This window comes from Myotis myotis, unplaced genomic scaffold, assembly GCF_014108235.1.
Source record: "Myotis myotis isolate mMyoMyo1 unplaced genomic scaffold, mMyoMyo1.p scaffold_m19_p_16, whole genome shotgun sequence".
In the NCBI taxonomy this organism is placed as follows: domain Eukaryota; kingdom Metazoa; phylum Chordata; class Mammalia; order Chiroptera; family Vespertilionidae; genus Myotis; species Myotis myotis.
Window position 1 is genome coordinate 11,511,050 of NW_023416320.1, and position 18,263 is coordinate 11,529,312.

Here is an 18,263-nt window from a genome sequence, read left to right on the forward strand (position 1 = left end):
TAAGAAATTATAATAGTTTACAGATTTAAAAAAAAAAAAGTGTGGAGAATCCGTCCAAAAGAAAAAGAAGTTATGGTAAAATTCCAAAGGGACATAGCTAAGCACGGTCTGGCAAACACATGACATACCTATCCTTGCAGGGAGGGTACGGCCAGGCCACCCCTTCAGCTTCTGCAAACCATAAATGTCACAAACATTCTAAACCACCCACAGAGGACCAACCTAAATCGGTATGTGGGCTCATCAACTCAATCCCACAACAGTCACTGAGCATAAAACACACAAAATAAAACCAAGAGGGGAAAAAAAATGTTTTCACACTATAGCCCAGAAGAAAACTTAAGAAGCAAACACTTGTCCATAAAGAGTTGACAGCAAGAAACCTCCCAGACACCACATGAAAACAATATCTGAATGTGAACCTGGCGCCAGAACAAACAGAACAGAGTTATGAAAGCTGGGATTTGGAAAGTGCCATAATTATTTATAATCGCAGCAACTGTCCTGGATTCCCCTCGTCGAGAAAATAACGTGGAGGCAGGCTACCAGCCATCAATTCTGGATCTCACAGTGCGTCCCAAGGGTGCCATGGCGTAATGGAAAGAAACAGCGTAGGAGGTGGCGAGCCTGATTCCCAGGCCCATGTCTGCCACCATCCAGTTACGGTGGTACCAGAGACGGGACCCGGCCCTGAGCGGGTCTGCCTAGGGCTGGCCGGTAGGGTGTGGGTGCTTGACTTCATGCAGAAAAGATTTCACAATACAGGGCCAGGTGAGTTTAGAGGATGCTTGTTTAAGCTGGGAACGTGAAACAAGGAAGGGCTGGGAAGTGAGCCCAGGCCAGGCTGCTTTGGCTAAGAAGTCAGAGAAAAGGGGGTTCAGGCTCAGGGGGTTTGCCAGGGATGAACTGTCACTGCCCATGGCTGCTCTGGTTGCAGGCCTCCTGGGGTCCCTTAGAGTTTAGGAGGTGCATGCCTGTGGGGGAAGAAGGGGCGGAGAGAAGCAGGCATGCTCCTGGGAGAGAGAGCAGGCGCTGGGACCTTCGTTTTGAGGGATTTTAAAGGATGAACGGTTAAGGAAGGTCTTAGGAGAGGATCTCAACAGAATATTCATCAGCTTTATGCTGATGGACCAAAATGAGGTTTATTCTCTAACTTCATTGTCCTTCAGTGTGGTTGGCAAATGGCACTGATTGGATTTTTGTATCTGTCTCCCTGAGTAGGGTGGCTGGGAGGAGAAATGCAAACCATTTACTCTTAAGTGTCCCTGGCTTAGGGAAGGTAGTATTAACTAGATGGCTCAACTGCTGTTCAACTATCTGTCTCGGTTTCCCTAGTCGGCTTGTCCTGGCTCACTAGCCTGTCTCAATGGGACCTTGGGCATGTCATCTTCTGATACAGAAGTATCAGAAATCTAGATGACCTAGGATTTTAGATTGAGAATCTAAAGGCTTCGATTGTAGGGGCGTACTGGGAGGGGGTGGTAGAGGAGGGGAGGCAGAAGAACAGAACATTAGAAGGCTTATTTATTTCTCCCCTCTAACATAAAAAAATGTTTTTACAGAAGACTTATTTATTTCAAGTATCTTACATGGGAGATGTAGAAATAAAAACAATCATCCTGAAGCAGCTCTGGGAGATACAGAAGCAAGAGACCCATCCTTGGTCTCAGGAAATTTACAATGTAGCCCCCGAGAGAAAGTAAAGAGAAGGAATTAATCGCACGCTCTTTAGTTAGAGAAGTCTAATCTGCCACCCGATCCCTGAGTGCCCTGTAAGATATCTCCCCAGGTGGTTTCCTCACCTGCACCTGACCACCTCCGGTCACGGGGCGTTCACTCCTTCACAAGCCAACCCATTCTCTTGTTAGAAAACCAACTGTAGGCGTCTTTCTTCTAGTGAGGACAAACCAATCTCCTCGGAAATGCTGGAGGCCGTGGTTCTGCCCTCTAGCTTCATAGACTATGTCACCTCCTCTTCCTCAAGCAGATCCTCAAATGTGTGGAAAGAGCTGCTCCATTCCAAGCCCCTGTGCATTCCCCAGCCAGGTTCAATACCCACACTTCTCTCAACCCGTCCTCACCTACCGTGGTCTCCAGAGCATTCATTAGCTGCGTCTACCCGAGGCCAGTTTGGCAGGACAACTCAGTATATGGCACCACGAACGGAACACGATATTCCAAATGTGGGCTGACAGTTATATGCAATTTAAAAAAAAAAAAAATTCACTCCGTGCTCCAGACTAATATTTTTCTTGATCTTAACTATACTTTCATTAACGCACCCTACAAACCCATTAGCTTTGTTTGTTTTAGCCCATTTCAGAGGACCATGATAAAAATGAGGCCAGATTCTGCAACAGATGGTGACCCACACTATCCGTGAATCCCTCTGTTGCCAGTTCTAGAGTCATTAAAGGGCAGGAGGGCAAGCTTCTGAGCCACGTGGACCTGGGTGGACAGCCATTTACTAGCTCAGTGACCTGAAATTGGAAAAAAACACTGGTTCACTGCAATCTTTCATTCAAGTCTGATTTTTCAAAGTGAAAGCCAGTGACAGATTGGCGTGGCACAGGTTGTCCTCTAGATTAATAAAGATTCGCCCATCTAATTAAAGAGTGACTGACCCTCATGTTCCAGGAATAGAGAATGAGATGGCCTAGCTATGAAGGAAAAGGAAAGAGAAGTACCAGTTCTGGCCCAGGCACTTTATATATATCACCTCATTTCACAACAAAAGGTAAGATAGTTCTATTGCTTTCACGGAGGGGAAAAATCAAGAAATTGAGGAAATAAGAAATGTGTCTAAGATCACAAGGGTGATGAGTGGAGGAGCTGGGCTGAAACACAGTTCTGCCTCACTCCTGTTACTACCCACTGCACTGGGAGACGAGCACAGAAAGCATACTGGTTAAGGGGGGTGAGGGTCAGGGGAAGCAGAATGATTGTTAGGCACAAGTCTACAAAGCTAGAGATAAAGCTAGAAAAGTTAGGTCGAGGCCAAATTGGAAAAGGTCTTGAATTCCGTACATAGGAATTTGGACTTCAATCTGTAGGCTATTGAGAGTCAACCCCTACTGGCTATGGTTAGTGAGCCATCCAAATATTTGAAAACTAATCTCAGAGACAATAATCAGGGCTTTAGAGATGTTTTAGAAAGCAGCATGCGTTGGAGCGTGTGTTGGGTATATTGTTTTAGACGGAGTTGGGAGGGAAAGTTTTCTGAACAGGAGTGATTTAAGTCAGGAAGGAAGTGATACACATATCTGAGGGAAGAGTATTCCAGGCTGAAAAGCCCTAAGTACGCTGGCATATTCCAGTTTGGGAAACGTAAAGGAGGCCAGTTAGGCTGGAAAAGAACTATCAAGAAGGAAACGAGTAGGAAATAAAGTTCAAGAGATGCCAATAGCCAGATCATACAGGATTTTGGATTTCATTCTTAGTGTAATGAGAAGACACTAAACAGAATTTTGAGCCAGAGGTAACATGATTCAATTATTATTATTATTATTTAATGAAATCATAATACATTACATTTATGGTGCCTGAACATACCTATCCATAACTATACCCCCCAAAAGAAATTAGTTTGGCATATTTATTTTCAGTAAACCCATGCTAGCTTCTAATTCTTAGCTAAGCACTGATAAACCAAACATTACTAATCTGTTCGAGAATCTTGCCAGGAACTTGGTTCAGAATTCATCATTCCTTCTCTTCCTCAGTTCCTTTTGGAAACCTGTGACATTTCCCCTTCTCGCCTCTTGTGTTGTGAAGCATGGGGAGTTAATAGAAAGACTGTGTGGTACCAAATGTAGTTGCAAAGAGGGAGGGAAAGCAAAAGCAGTACAGGTGGGCTGCATGAAATATATGAAAGCTAGAGATAAAGGTATCAGTTGGAGTGGGATGAAAACCATGAATGCACAGAGCTCAACAGAAATCTGTGATTTCACATAAAGCCTGAAAGAAAACATACAAAAAATGGTAACATGTATTCTAACTGGACGGCAGGACTATGGCTGATTTTCTTTCTCATGTTTTAGGTAAATTTTCTACACTACTGTTATATTGCTTCTGACATTTTTAAAGTTAGACTTTTTTAAAAAGGAAGGTAGGCAGGGGAATTTATTTTCTGAAGCAAGTGAAAAATCAAGATAATAAATCTTGAGACAATGAAATGTAAATCTTGAGAAACTGAAATCAGACCCAATACAGAGATTTTTTTTTTTTTAGTTTTAAACAGCTTTATTGAGATATAATTGTTGTCTTGAAAATAATTATTTAAAGTGTGACCTTCTTGAGAGGTAAGATCACAAAACCTGATAAATAGTGGAGCCCTTCACCCCTCCTGGCTGAGTCCATATCCTTCCCCACTACTCTTTTCATAGGATTCATATATATATATATGAGTATATATTTTGATTTCATATTGATTTCAGAGATGAAGAGAGAGAGAGAGAGAGAGAGAGGGAGAGGGAGAGGGAGAGGGAGAGGGAGAGGGAGAGGGAGAGGGAGAGGGAGAGGGAGAGGGAGAGGGAGAGGGAGAGGGAGAGGGAGAGGGAGAGGGAGAGGGAGAGGGAGAGAAACATCATTGATTGGCTGCCTTCTGCACACCTCACACTGGGGATCAAGTCTGCAACCCAAACATGTGCCCTGACTGGGAATAGAACTGTGACCCCCCAGTTCATGGGTCAATGCTCAACCACTGAGCCATACTGGCTGGGCTTCTTACATTTTTTGTTATTCTATCCCTATCACCTCTGTTCAAAACCTAAAACGGTGCCAAGTATAAATGTATCAGATTTAGTACAGAACTTTTTTGATGATTAGAAAAACTCTACCTTTCTTCAATACAAATAATTCCTAAATATGATTCAAACCCAAATTATTATCTCCATAAAAAGATACAAACCTATGTAAATGCTTTAATTAATATATATACTTTTAAATCCTTACCCAAGGATATGTTTATAGATTTTAGAGAGAGGAAAGGAAAGAGAGAGAGGGAGAAAGGGACATCAATCGGCTGCCCGCCCTGTGCCCTAACCAGGGGTCAAACCCACAACACCCTGACGGGGATGGAACCCGCAACCTTTCTGTGCACAGGACCACGGGGCAAAGCTCCAACCAACTGAGCCACAGTTTAAATATTTTTAATATTTAAAAATATTATCCCTGATAAATCTGTCTTACAAGATAACCCAGTGATTACAATGTTTTGCTTTGATAATATATTCAATAGAAATAATAATACACTCACTGGAAGGCTTAGGAATTCATTAAAGTAGTCCACAAGGAAATTATCTGTTGCCAAAGAATCTTCCTGCAAAACAAACAAACATAAATGTTATGCTTACACTAAGATGCTTTAAAACATGCCAATATTATTCTCGAATTCTGCTATCAATAGATTATATGTAGATCTTCACATCTTTTTCAGTCAGTCAACACTGAATCCTCACTATAAGCTACGCAAAGTGCTACAACCTCTGAGGGAGAAACTGGAAAATAAAGAAAGTGGAGCAGACCCTTACAATGTACTAGCCAATGCACTAGCTGGGAAACAGAACATGTGAAAATATAGCACACTTGCCGAACCGGTTTGGCTCAGTGGATAGAGCGTCGGCCTGCGGATTCAAGGGTCCCGGGTTCGATTCCGGTCAAGGGCATGTACCTTGGTTGCAGGCACGTCCCCACTGTGGGGCGTGCAGGAGGCAGCTGATCGATCTCTCTCATCGATGTTTCTGACTTTCTATCCCTCTCCCTTCTTCTCTGTAAAAAATCAATAAAATATATTTTAAAAAAAAAAGAAAGAAAAGAAAAGATAGCACACTTAAATGAAACATTGACAAATACAAAATACTATACATGGTAAATTTCCCACAGACTTATTCAAATCTACATTTAATAAAAATAAGGGCAGAGCAGTAAAGACAGAACCAGTGATTTGGGGTTAACATGAAATTGCCTAATGAAAGTGATAAGCTAAGTGAAGAAAACATTCTACTGCTTCCCTCTCAGAAAGGGATACTTCAGTGATCTGGGGCCTGCTTAACTTTTGCATAAAGAAACTTTGACAATGTATGTGTTCAAAGAATAAAGATTGTATACATTTTTCCATAGCTATTTCATCCCCCAACGTAGTCACTTTTAAAGTTGGCAAAATTGGAAAGCCACTGCCAAGAGCAAATTCTCTCTTCCAAATAAAACACCTTATTTTATTAGTAATTGTTTCCATTGTGTCAAAAGCACAGCATGGCATACTCTGCTGTATAATACATGTGTTTATTTTGTTATTCATAATTATATTTCAATTTCACAAATCTAACATGAAAGTTAATAATAGGACAGTGCTATTATTTCCATATGGCTGATTATTTTCTTTTTATACTGACCAATTTTTTTCAAAATGTTTTGAAGTACAGTGTAAAAGTATAAGGAAGATATGATAGTATATTAACATCTACTGTAAAAAATAGATTTCCAGCCCTAGATGGTTTGGCTCAGTGGATAGAGCACCAGCCTATGGACTGAAGGGTCCTGGGTTCGATTCCAGTCAAGGGCACATACCTGGGTTGCAGGCTCGATCCCCAGTAGGGGGCGTGCAGGAGGCAGCCGATCAATCTCTTTCATCATTGATGTTTTATATCTCTCTCTCCCTCTCCCTTCCTCTCTGAAATCAGTAAAAATATTTAAAACAATAGATTTCCAGGGTAATTTCTTTAGGTAATTGTAGGATTGAGATGGAGTTATAATCACTTACAGGATTTATACCAAGGAACTTATTAAAATCTGAACTGATGAAAATAACAACAACAAATTTAGGATCTCATAAATCTACCACCGCCATAATGGCACCTTAGTAACATATTCTCAGGGTTCTGTTTGGCAAAGATCTAATAAAGCAGAACAAGGAAGATAACATTTGGTGGCAGCTGTAAGATGAATAACCTTTCAAATTTTACCTTTCCAAATTACTTTAATCTTCTGGACTTTATTTAGTGAACTATGTAGTTTCTGCTAACTCTCAGGAGAAATCAATTGAGTTCAATAAAAATGTTTTTATCTCTCTCAGGTAGAAAGCACTGTGCCACAATCAGGGCGGCCAAAGTTTGCACTCCAGGCTCATGCCCACAAACCTGCAGATGGAAGAGTACTTTTCATTGCAATAGTAGTGGAGTGCAGTCAGTCCCTTGTTAGTTTTTTCTAAAATAGACATTTTTAATGTTTAGCTATAAAACAGAATGTGTATTTCATAGAGTCAGATAAGCCTTATTATTGCCTAGACTGTGGCCAGCCACAGGGCCAACTATTTCTAGATAATCCTCAGATTCATATATTCATTTCCAGATGACTCACACGTCTAAGAGACGCTCAATGCTTTGCAAACTATCTGTGATGAAGTACCTGTTTTGTTTTGTTCTTTTGCTAATCTATTTCAGATAACTTTTGTAAACTGCAGTTAAGAATGACTTACTAGAAGATGAAATAAAATATATACATAATACAAGACCATTTTTAAAAATTAAATTCAATAGATACAAACATACTCTGTCAAATTACCATAAAATTTCTGTTTCCTCTCCATTTCTGAACTCATCTCGACAGGAACTGATAAGTCTCCAGTGGTACCAGTCTGCACCTCATGCACTACTTGGCACTGCCCTAACTAACCTCTCCGGGAGCAGTTTGCTTCCAGTTCCCACAGGTCTCCCTGGAAACCGAGCCACACTGCGGGAGCATTTCCTGGGCCTTCAGTCACATCCTCAGGTTTGCACTCACAACCATGGAAATGTCAAAGTATCATTCAAATACATCAAAATCTGTATTTCTTTTTTTTTTTAATATATTTTATTGATTTTTTACAGAGAGGAAGGGAGAGAGATAGAGAGTTAGAAACATCGATGAGAGAGAAACATCGATCAGCTGCCTCCTGCACATTTCCCACTGGGGATGTGCCCGCAACCCAGGTACATGCCCTTGACCGTAATCAAACCTGGGACCTTTCAGTCCGCAGGCCAACGCTCTATCCACTGAGCCAAGCCGGTTTCGGCAAAATCTGTATTTCTTTTCTGAAACTGTCTCTGTTTCCACCAGTAGTCACCATCAGTGATTCTGCTGGTGTCAGGGCAGGTGCAATGGAAGGAGGTGTAGTCTACCAGTGTCCTCTGCTCAGTCCTCCTGTCCCACTCTGATGGGCAGGCCTGCACGTCGCTAAACAAATGAGCATAGTTTCCCATTGCAGTTCTACTAATTCAGTGTGTCCCAGGATCATGTCACATTAGTAACAAAGGCTCTTGTGAAGCAATGAGGATCTGATAAAGCCTTTGTTCTCAAACCCTTTAATTAAAAAAAAAAAATTAAATGCCTTGATCTGAAGAAGTAGCTCAGTTATGTGGGAAACTGTTTATTGCCTTCACTATCTGATAAGCATAGACAGAGAACTCCCCAAAACCCCCCGAAGGCTGGGTGCCTTTGAAGCCCTAGCAAAGCTCGGAGCTAGGCACCACCTCTGTTTGTCCAGACAGTGGTAGCTGAAACTACTCCCCCATTTATTATTATGTAAATCCTTGCTGATGGGCTAGTCTGCTTGTTACGAGGGGGTCACCTGCCTAAAGGCTATGCTATGGGTGCATCCCAGATCAATAAAAGCTTGGTGAGGCCTGAGCACGCAGGAAGTCCTTCGGGGCTTGCCGCCTGGTCCCCCAATATTGCAAAATTATCTCGTGTCTTTTTCTCTCATTTGTTGTGCGGCTCCTCTTTCAGATACCGAACCCTACTCCACACAGAACGTGGAGGGAGTCTTACTCAACAAGTTACTCTCAGTAAGTTTTTACAATCCAGTCACATGGTCGTATTAAAATGAACTAAGTCGCCATATTCAGGTTTAATGTTTTAAATAACCAACTGGTGATGGTTAATGACACAATCAGGAAGAAAACTGAGTTACAATCAATTCCTCCATTACACCATTCCATGAACCTGACTGCAAAATTTGCAACCCAGATTCTCTGCTCAATGATCCAATGGAAGGTGGAAACATTTCTTCAGAATTGAATACACAGAATTGAATGCAACCTGTTTTTTCATGTATTACAGGTGTGCCTTTTCCGTGTTTAGTCCAAACTAAACTTTAGTCTCAAAGTTCTTCCTGAAAGAGGGTTAAGCAAAATAGCTTATATGTGTTTGCTAATTATGGTAGGCAATTTTTTTCCTTAAAAAGTTATTTTTCTGCACCTTCAAACCAGATAAACTAAAATCACTTCACAACTGTAAAAAAAAAAAAAAAAAAAAAAAAAGATATACATAAAAAACTGTATAAACTGGAAAGAGGACATAAAATAAATTCATACAAAAAACCATAGTCCAAGAAAGAATATAACAAATGCCATAAGAAAAGTACACGATAAGCCATTTCTCCCAACAGAGAAAAGGGTATTATCTAGTAGGAGGAATCAGCAAATGGGAAAAATGGCACTTGAAGTGCATTTTAAATAATTTCAACTCCCATGAAAGCAAAACAAGTAAAGGTGGTCACAGTTAGCTAATGGCAAAAATAGAAAAACAACCCAGGCTTCCAACTTCCTTTCATGCTAAACCAAAGCCATTTATCTAATTTCCAAGGTCGACTCCTAAATTGTCACATTTTAGATTGGGAATCCTATCATCAATCAGGGGCTAGGATAGACCATATTTCCAAAATTATACCTATTTTGACTTCTTCCTAAAATATATTAAAATTTTGTTTCTCTTTCCTAAATAAACCAATCACCAGTCCAGAGCTTCCCACCAGATATAGGTACAATGGCACATAGTGGGAGACAGACACTGGACTCCAATGGGTCAAGTAGAAGTGGACCCCTTCAGTCCTCAAGGCAACAAGCACAGCACAGATGACTGGAGCTCCCAGGATGGTGATCTCTGGGCAACCTTGTTTGGGACTCCTGAGTCCAATTCCCTCCCCTGGAGATGGTGATTTATGAGCCTCCTCCCACACCCACTGCTCCTCTGTCAGACACTGAACATAGCCAGGGAGTTGCTCAAGCCCCTGGATAGGGATTTATTGGCTAGCTACAGAACATACCACTGCCCCATGAAACTGCTGGAGGAGTCTCCATCCGAGGTGTCCAAGAAGACAGTACACAGCCGAAGGTGCTGACAGCTTGGAGGGAAGGGGGACGGGAGGTCCTGGAAGGCTAAGATGATGGCCCCAAATCACTGCATTCACATATATCACATATTTCTGTCTGCTGGCAACTGATGGATCCTTATAGTAGTAAACAAGCTAGTCACAAGGTCATTGCTCAAAAAGATGTATGTATATATTGCAATAAGAGTTTGGTCATTATTTTGAAATATTTTTATATAAAAATTTTTATTGATTTCTAATTCTATTTGTTTATCCTTAGAAATTTTAACATATTTGTCATGAAAAAAGAAAGAACTGTTAAATGTTAACTCTTAGAAATTTGAATGGCAGTAAAAAATAGTCCAAAAAATGTTAATACCTATTAGGTGATAGTTTCTCATCAATAGAGACTATTCAAGGATTTTATAAGGATCACAATTTAAAAATCTTGATTAGGAATTGTATAAAGTCATTTCAAACATAAAATCTGATATTAAAAAGTTATATATTTATGTATGGTTCTAAGAAGATAACTGTAGAAGTCACAGGAGCAACCTTGTATAGATTTAAAATATTAACAATAACAACGAAAGTCCTTGTCTCATGTATGGTGTAGTTTCCTTCAACTGCAGCATTACACAAAAGCAAACAGCCGTGCCTTTCCAGGATTACCCAATAGGTCCTAGCCTTTTTTGTCTGGGAATTTACAGTGTCTATAGAGATAGAGGAGCCACAGATACACAGTTAACTATAAGACAGAGAGAAATTTACATTTCATTTAGAATTGTGTTCATTTAGAAATAAAAAATAAAACATCAATAATAATAAACATCTGTTTTTAATCACTTACTAAAAAAAAAGTTATGTACCCCCAAGGTAAAATTAAGGAAATAATTCCATTTGCAATAGAATCAAAAAGAATTATTTAACCAAGGAGGCAAAGACTTATATACTGAAAACTATATAACATTGCTGAAAGAAATTAGAGTAGACATAAATAAATAGAAAGACATACCATGTTCATGGATTGTTAAAATGACAATACTACCCAAAGCAATCAATCTATAGATATAATGCAATCTCCATCAAAATTTCAATTACATTTTATTTTTCAAAGAAGTAGAACAAAAACACCTAAATTTCATATTCAAGGGACCTTGAATAGCCAAAACAATCTTGAAAAAGCATAAAGTTGGAGGACTCACATAATCTGATTTCAAAACTTACTACAGTAATCAAAACAGTGTGGTGCTGCCATAAAGAGGGACATACAGACCACTGGAATAGAACAGAGTACAGAAATAAATCTTCTCATATACAATCAAATGATTTTCAACAAGAGCGCCAAGCCAATTTAGTGGGAAAGAATACTCTTTTCAACAAATGATACTAGGAAAAACTGGCTATCCACATATAAAAGAATGAAGTTGGGTCCTTATCTTATACTATCTACAAAAATTAACCTCAAAATGGATCAAAGATCCATGTAAGAGCTAAAACTATAAAATACTTAGAAGAAAACATAAGGATAAATCTTTATGATTTTGGATCTGCCATGCATCCTTACATGACCACATTTAGCTGCAAGGGAAGCTAGACAATGTAGACTTTATGTCTAGTACATATTATGGAAAGGGGTAGAATGGATTTGGGGGAACAAGAGATCTCTGCCACATACTTTTTTCTAAAAATATTAATGAGAAAAAATATTTTTAAACTTCTGAAAAACAGAGGGAAATATACATGCAAAACATATGAATTATTTAATCGACAGATAATACTTGGTGACATTATGAATTTGAGGATCTAGTCACAAACTGGTCTCAACTGAAAGCTGCCCAGAGCTCAAAGGCAGTTTGGACAAGTTTAGGTTGGAAAGGTTTCATGGAGGAAATGAGCTGGGTGGTGAAGAATGTGCAAAATTGTGAAATAGATGAGGGAGGGCAACTGAGACGAAACTTGACAGCAAAGGCAAAGAGGCTAGCAGGGCAGTTTGGCTGGGGCAGAAGCATGTGGAAGTACTTTATAAACCAAACACAGTATGAACATTGTCTTTATCATATAGAAAGAATTGGGAGGTGAGGTTAAAGAAGGTTGAAGCATTCTAGAAAAGCTTGAATACGGAAGGGAGGCTTTTGTCATTCTGGCTCTGCCAGTTACTAGATGTGTGGTCTCAGAGTTGCTTTGAGATTAAATACTAGCATCTAGTCAACATTCAATAAATAGTAGGATTAAGAAAAGACGTGAGTAGTCGAGTAACATGATAATTTTTTAAAGAGTTAGTAGCAATCTGGAAGCCAGGGTAAGAGTGACATGAGAAGGAAAATCTAAAGTTAGACTGCAAAGCAATCTCACCTGGCATAGCTGATGCACAGAGATTTGCACTTTATGCTTTAGACAAAGAAAAACTGGAGTTGGCAGAAGGAATTTTGGAGGCAGTGGTATCAGCTAGGAGTATTGCCAAAGTCCATGCCCAGTATTGCTGAAGTCCAGGAGGGCCTGAAATAAGACAGTAGCTGTGAGGATGGGGAAAAAGATGTGGCTATGAAAGGAACTTGCAGGAGGGAGGTGAAGGAAAGGAAAAAAGGCTCCGGCTTAGGTGACTTTGGATTTTATTGGTTTTTGATAATTCTCTTAGGGAGAGAGTTTAGACTGTTGAGGTGATGCAGGGACATCCAAATGATGAAGGCTCCCCATTACCCAATGCATATAGAGTTTTGACAGAAGAGCTGTCTGGGCCAGAGGCCTGTATAGGTGTACCAGTTAATAATGCAGATTTTGTAATCAAAGAAAACATGGTAATTTCAAGAGAAACATCAGAAGTGCTTTATTCAAAGTAATGTCCATTGCTATCTACACATTTCCCAAATCTTTCAGGTAATTTGTAGATACCGTCCCAATAAAACTTTTCTTGTTTTGAGGCAAACCATTGAGAACCAATTTTCCACTTCTTCGTACGTGTTGAAGTGCTGCTCAGAAAGTGTGTGTGCCATCGATCGGAACAAGTGGTAATCTGAAGGAGCAAGGTCTGGTGAATACAGCAGGTGGGTTAATACTGCCCAGGCAAGATCTTTTAACATGTCTTTAACTGGTTTTGAAGTGTGTGATGGTGCACAATCATGAAGCAAAATTACTTTGCCATGTCTTCTGGCAAATTCTGGTTGTTTTATGATCAAAGCGTGGTTCAAATTGATTATTTGTTGTCGGTAGTGATCAGTATTAACGGTTTCACCTGGTTTTAGAAGCTCATAATACACCACACCTTCCCGATCCCACCAAAAACAGAGCATTATCTTCTTTCTGAAGCAATTTGGCCTTGCAGTCGATGTTGATGGTTGGCCTGAATCAACCCATTATTTTGTGCATTTGGGATTCTCAAAATAAATCCACTTTTCATCGCCAGTCACAAGTCAATGTAAAAAAGACTTTCTTAAGTGCCACTGAAGCAACATTTTACTGATGACTTTTTAGTTTTCCATTTGTCTTTCGTACAGTTGATGTGGCACCCATTTTCCTTCCTTTAAAATCTTTCCCATTGCTTGTAAATGATCAGAAATTGTTTGCTGATCAAGTTTTAATCTTTTTGCAAGTTGTTTTTGAGTTTGACACGCATCTTCGTCCAATAATGCTTGTAATTGTTAGTCTTCAAATTTTTTCGGTTGACCTGGATGTTCTTTGTCTTTCACATTGAAATCATCACTTTTAAAGCGTTGAAACCAGCGTTCACAGTATCTTGAGATGGGAGCATGTTCACCATAGGCTTCCCAAAGTATACGATAACTTTCAGAAACACTTTTCTTCAAAATAAATGAATTAAAGCTTCCCACAAATGCTTTTATTGGCACGAAATTCGACATTTTTAAGCGTAAAAATATCTATGATGTTAACATCTTCAGAAAATTTGACATACGAAGTTTTGAAGCTTGTTGTCAATACAACAAAAGAGCATACATATCAAATCGCATATATATCAACATATGTGTAATTCCATCTATTGAAAAAATCCGCATTATTAACCGGTACATAGTAAGTGTGGAAGCCCTGTGAAATAAGGGTAGCTGAAACTAGCAGAAGAGGAGCTCCCCGAAAGAAAGCCTGTCGAACAGAATCCTGAAGAAGGTCAACACTTTCACCAGCAAAGAAAAAAAGGAGCCAGAAGGGGGGACATAAAATGAGAGATGGAAGAACTGGGAGATAGTGGCATCAAAGGAACCAAGAGAACGAGGAGCAACTGATAGAGGCTTCGAAAGTTACAAAATCCTGAAGAGATCAGCAGACTGCTCCGAGGTTAAGTGTGATGCTGCTGAGGGCTTTTTGGAGCACGGATGCTGGAGTTGCACGGGAAAGATTAGCTGACCCCAGACATGCTGGCCTCTGGCTGGAATGAAGAATAGTTCAGGAAGCCGCTTAAAGAAACTTGCTGCTCTTTCTCTCTGAGCTTTGCAGCGGGTGCTGGGACTCAGAGAGGCAGAGCCCCTGGGGACAGGACTGAGAGCCGCCATAACTGCTCTCTCCGGCCCACCGTGTTGATCCTGTGCGACCCGCCCCGCCCAAGCCCTGCACTGAGGCATTTGCCGGATAGCCTCAGGCAAACGCCAGATTAGCACCTCCCTAGAGGACAGAAGTTCTCTCACTGCTGACACAGCTGATTCTCATAGCCACTTGGCCTGGAGGTCAAACCCTCCCTGGAATTAGCTACAACAATCAAGGTTTAACTATAAGACTGCGAACAAAGACCACTAGGGGGTGCACCAAGGAAGCATAACAAAATGCGGAGACAAAGAAACAGGACAAAATTGTCAATGGAAGATATAGAGTTCAGAACCACACTTTTAAGGTCTCTCAATAATTGTTTAGAAGCCGCCGATAAACTTAATGAGATCTACAAGAAAACTAATGAGACCCTCGATCTTATATTGGGGAACCAACTAGAAATTAAGCATACACGGACTGAAATAACGAATATTATACAGACTCCCGACAGCAGACCAGAGGAGCGCAAGAATCAAGTCAATGATTTGAAATGCGAGGAAGCAAAAAACACCCAACCGGAAAAGCAAAATGAAAAAAGAATCCAAAAATGCGAGGATAGTGTAAGGAGCCTCTGGGACAGCTTCAAGCGTACCAACATCAGAATTATAGGGGTGCCAGAAGATGAGAGAGAGCAAGATATTGAAAACCTATTTGAAGAAATAATGACAGAAAACTTCCCCCACCTGGTGAAAGAAATGGACTTACAGGTCCAAGAAGCGCGGAGAACCCCAAACAAAAGGAATCCAAAGAGGACCACACCAAGACACATCATCATTAAAATGCCAAGAGCAAAAGATAAAGAGAGAGTCTTAAAAACAGCAAGAGAAAGAGGCTCAGTTACCTACAAGGGAATACCCATACGACTGTCAGCTGATTTCTCAACAGAAACTTTGCAGGCCAGAAGGGAGTGGCAAGAAATATTCAAAGTGATGAATACCAAGAACCTACAACCAAGATTACTCTATCCAGCAAAGCTATCATTCAGAATTGAAGGTCAGATGAAGAGCTTCACAGACAAGGAAAAGCTAAAGAAGTTCATCACCACCAAACCAGGATTATATGAAATGCTGAAAGGTATCCTTTAAGAAAAGGAAGAGGAAGACAAAGGTAAAGATACAAATTATGAACAAATATGCATCTATCAACGGGTGAATCTAAGAATCAGGTGAATAAATAATCTGATGGACAGAATGAACTGGTGATTGTAGTAGAATCAGGGACATGGAAAGGGAATGGACTGACTATTCTTGGGGGGGAAAGGGGTGTGGGAGATTCGGGAAGAGACTGGACAAAAATCGTGCACCTATGGATGAGGACAGTGGGTGGGGAGTGAGGGCGGAGGGTGGGGCGGGAACTGGGAGGAGGGGAGTTTTGGGGGGGAAAAAAGAGGAACAAATGTAATAATCTGAACAATAAAGATTTAATTAAAAAAAAAAAAAAAAGAAAAGAAACTTGCTGCTGCCGAACCGGTTTGGCTCAATGGATAGAGCATCGGCCTGCGGACTGAAGGGTCCCAGGTTCGATTCCGGTCAAGGGCATGTACCTTGGTTGCGGGCACATCCCCCGTGGGGGGCGTGCAGGAGGCAGCTGATCGATTTCTCTCATAGATGTTTCTAACTCTTTATCCCTCTCCCTTCTTCTCTGTAAAAAATCAATAAAATATATTTAAAAAAAAGAAATTTGCTGCTACACAGCTATACCAAGGCAATGAGGAGATGGAGGAGTTGTGACGTCCTCTATGTGCCTCTCTCCCTTGGTCTCTCTCTTGGTAGTGGGCCAAAGCCCTGAGAGGGCGAACGTGGAAGGTGCTAGCAGGCACAGCCCTAACCCTCTCCTCTCAGAGCCCCTGCTAGACTGTGAACTTTTCAAGACTTATCGTCAGCATTGATCACTACACTGTGAATTTAGAAGGTACTCATGTTTGTTGAATTAAAAGCCAAAAGCAAATAAGATAATTGGCCAACCAGAGAAATAAGTGCTGGAGGACATAAGCAAATAATGCAGAGAAGTCGCTATAGCTCTTGAAATCCTATTCAGACGATAGCAGGAGTTAGGCTCTGCTACCTCCTATCTAGCTGCTTAACCTTGGACAAGTTCATTAAATCCACAGTAAGAAACACAGTAAAACCCATCCTAAATATAGTACTCGCCCGAAGGGCAATATACATAATGTATATGGCAAAGTACTTATCATTACTCAACTCTCCAGAAGTCTGACGTGAAAACATTCAGTACATTTTTAAAGGAACCATAACTCTAAGTTGGCCACTTATTTTCAATCAACACCATCAAGTGATGTTTACTACAACCAGGAACTGCATGGCCTCATCGCGATAAAACCATGGATATAAAACCTTTCTCTCATAGGGTTTCATTAAAGAGTTTAAAGAAATTAAATGAGGCCATTTATGTAAACAAACTTTAACAGTGAATAGCATCCACTACAAAGATCAATGAGCCCCTTCTTAAAAATGTACCTGTAAAAGGGTCTTGTACTCCATCAGCACCATTGTTACTAAGCCAAAGCTTCTATCACACTCATTTGGCAAAAAGAAGAAAAGAAAATATACAGCTTTTTTCTACATTTGCTATTTAAAAATAAAATAAAAGCCAGAGGAAAAATAGCAGCCCTCTAAATTGTACTTACAAAGTCTGCTTCTGTCAGAGTTGGTGGCTCTGAAACAAGATAAAACATTACATTATCTCACTCAGATCTGATTTCCTTTGAAAGCACCTCGCCCTCCCTTACACACGGGCAAGCTCGGTGAACTGGGAGCCCTCGGTGCACTTTCCGCACCTGGACTGGACCTCACGCTGGAATTCGAGGTTAAAATGGGGGGAGAGGCCTCCGGAACCAGCGGGTCACGGGTTCCCTGTGATGAGTCCAGCTGCACAGCAGATAATTAAGCAAATTAAAATAACCTGGTGCCATCGGGGCAGTGTCCACGGGGGGAGAAGAGGTGGTGAATATGGTAACAAAACGCTCCGGGGAAATGGGGGAGGGGGGGGGCGTTTTCCGAGGTTTGGGAGAGGGGACGCGGGGCGGGGACGGTAACACGGGCGGCAGGTCGGGGTCCGGGCGCCCGTCCGCCCCGTCCCGCGGGCCGCCACCTACCCGCGGTGAGCCGCCGCTCGGGCATGCCGCCGCCCTTGCGCTCCGCGCGTCCCCGGGCCGTCAGGGCCCCATCGGCGTCGGGCCCAGCGCCCACAGCGCCGGCCGGTCCGTCCCGGGAGCGCAGCCGACGCGGAGCGCGCGGCCCGGCCGGTGCGGTGCGGCCCCGCCTCGCCCGAGTTGCTATGGAGCTTAGACAATGCGGGCGGCGGGCGGCCCGGGGCAGGGCGCGCGCCCGAGGCCAGGACGGTGGCCAGACTGGCGGGGGCCACGCGCGCCCCGAACCCACCCGGGCGCCCTCCCCCCCCCCCCCTCCGCCCAGGCCCCTGGAGACGCGCGTCGTTACAGGCCGGTTCTCCCGAAACAGGAGGCCCCTGCCCGTCGGGCAATGGGACGACCCACAGTAAGAAAAGGCCCGCGGGCCTGAGAAGAGGAGGGAGAAGGGAGCAGTGGGCTCAAGAGTTTTCTTGCTAATGAAAGAGGACGTTCGAC

At 41.7% G+C, this 18,263-nt stretch overlaps 1 protein-coding gene across 1 annotated transcript in view; it reads right to left on the reverse strand.

Annotated features, from left to right (window-relative positions):
- RGS22 (regulator of G protein signaling 22) overlaps positions 1-17,884 on the reverse strand; it is a 108,300-nt gene extending 90,416 nt beyond the window's left edge. The window contains exons 1-3 of the mRNA XM_036338586.1: positions 17,775-17,884; positions 17,307-17,335; positions 5,258-5,320 (exon numbers count right to left, since the gene is read on the reverse strand). Coding sequence (XP_036194479.1) covers positions 5,258-5,320; positions 17,307-17,335; positions 17,775-17,799 — 117 coding nt within the window. The 5' untranslated portion in view covers positions 17,800-17,884. The remainder of the gene's footprint in view (positions 1-5,257; positions 5,321-17,306; positions 17,336-17,774) is intronic.
- Positions 17,885-18,263: the final 379 nt, after the last annotated feature.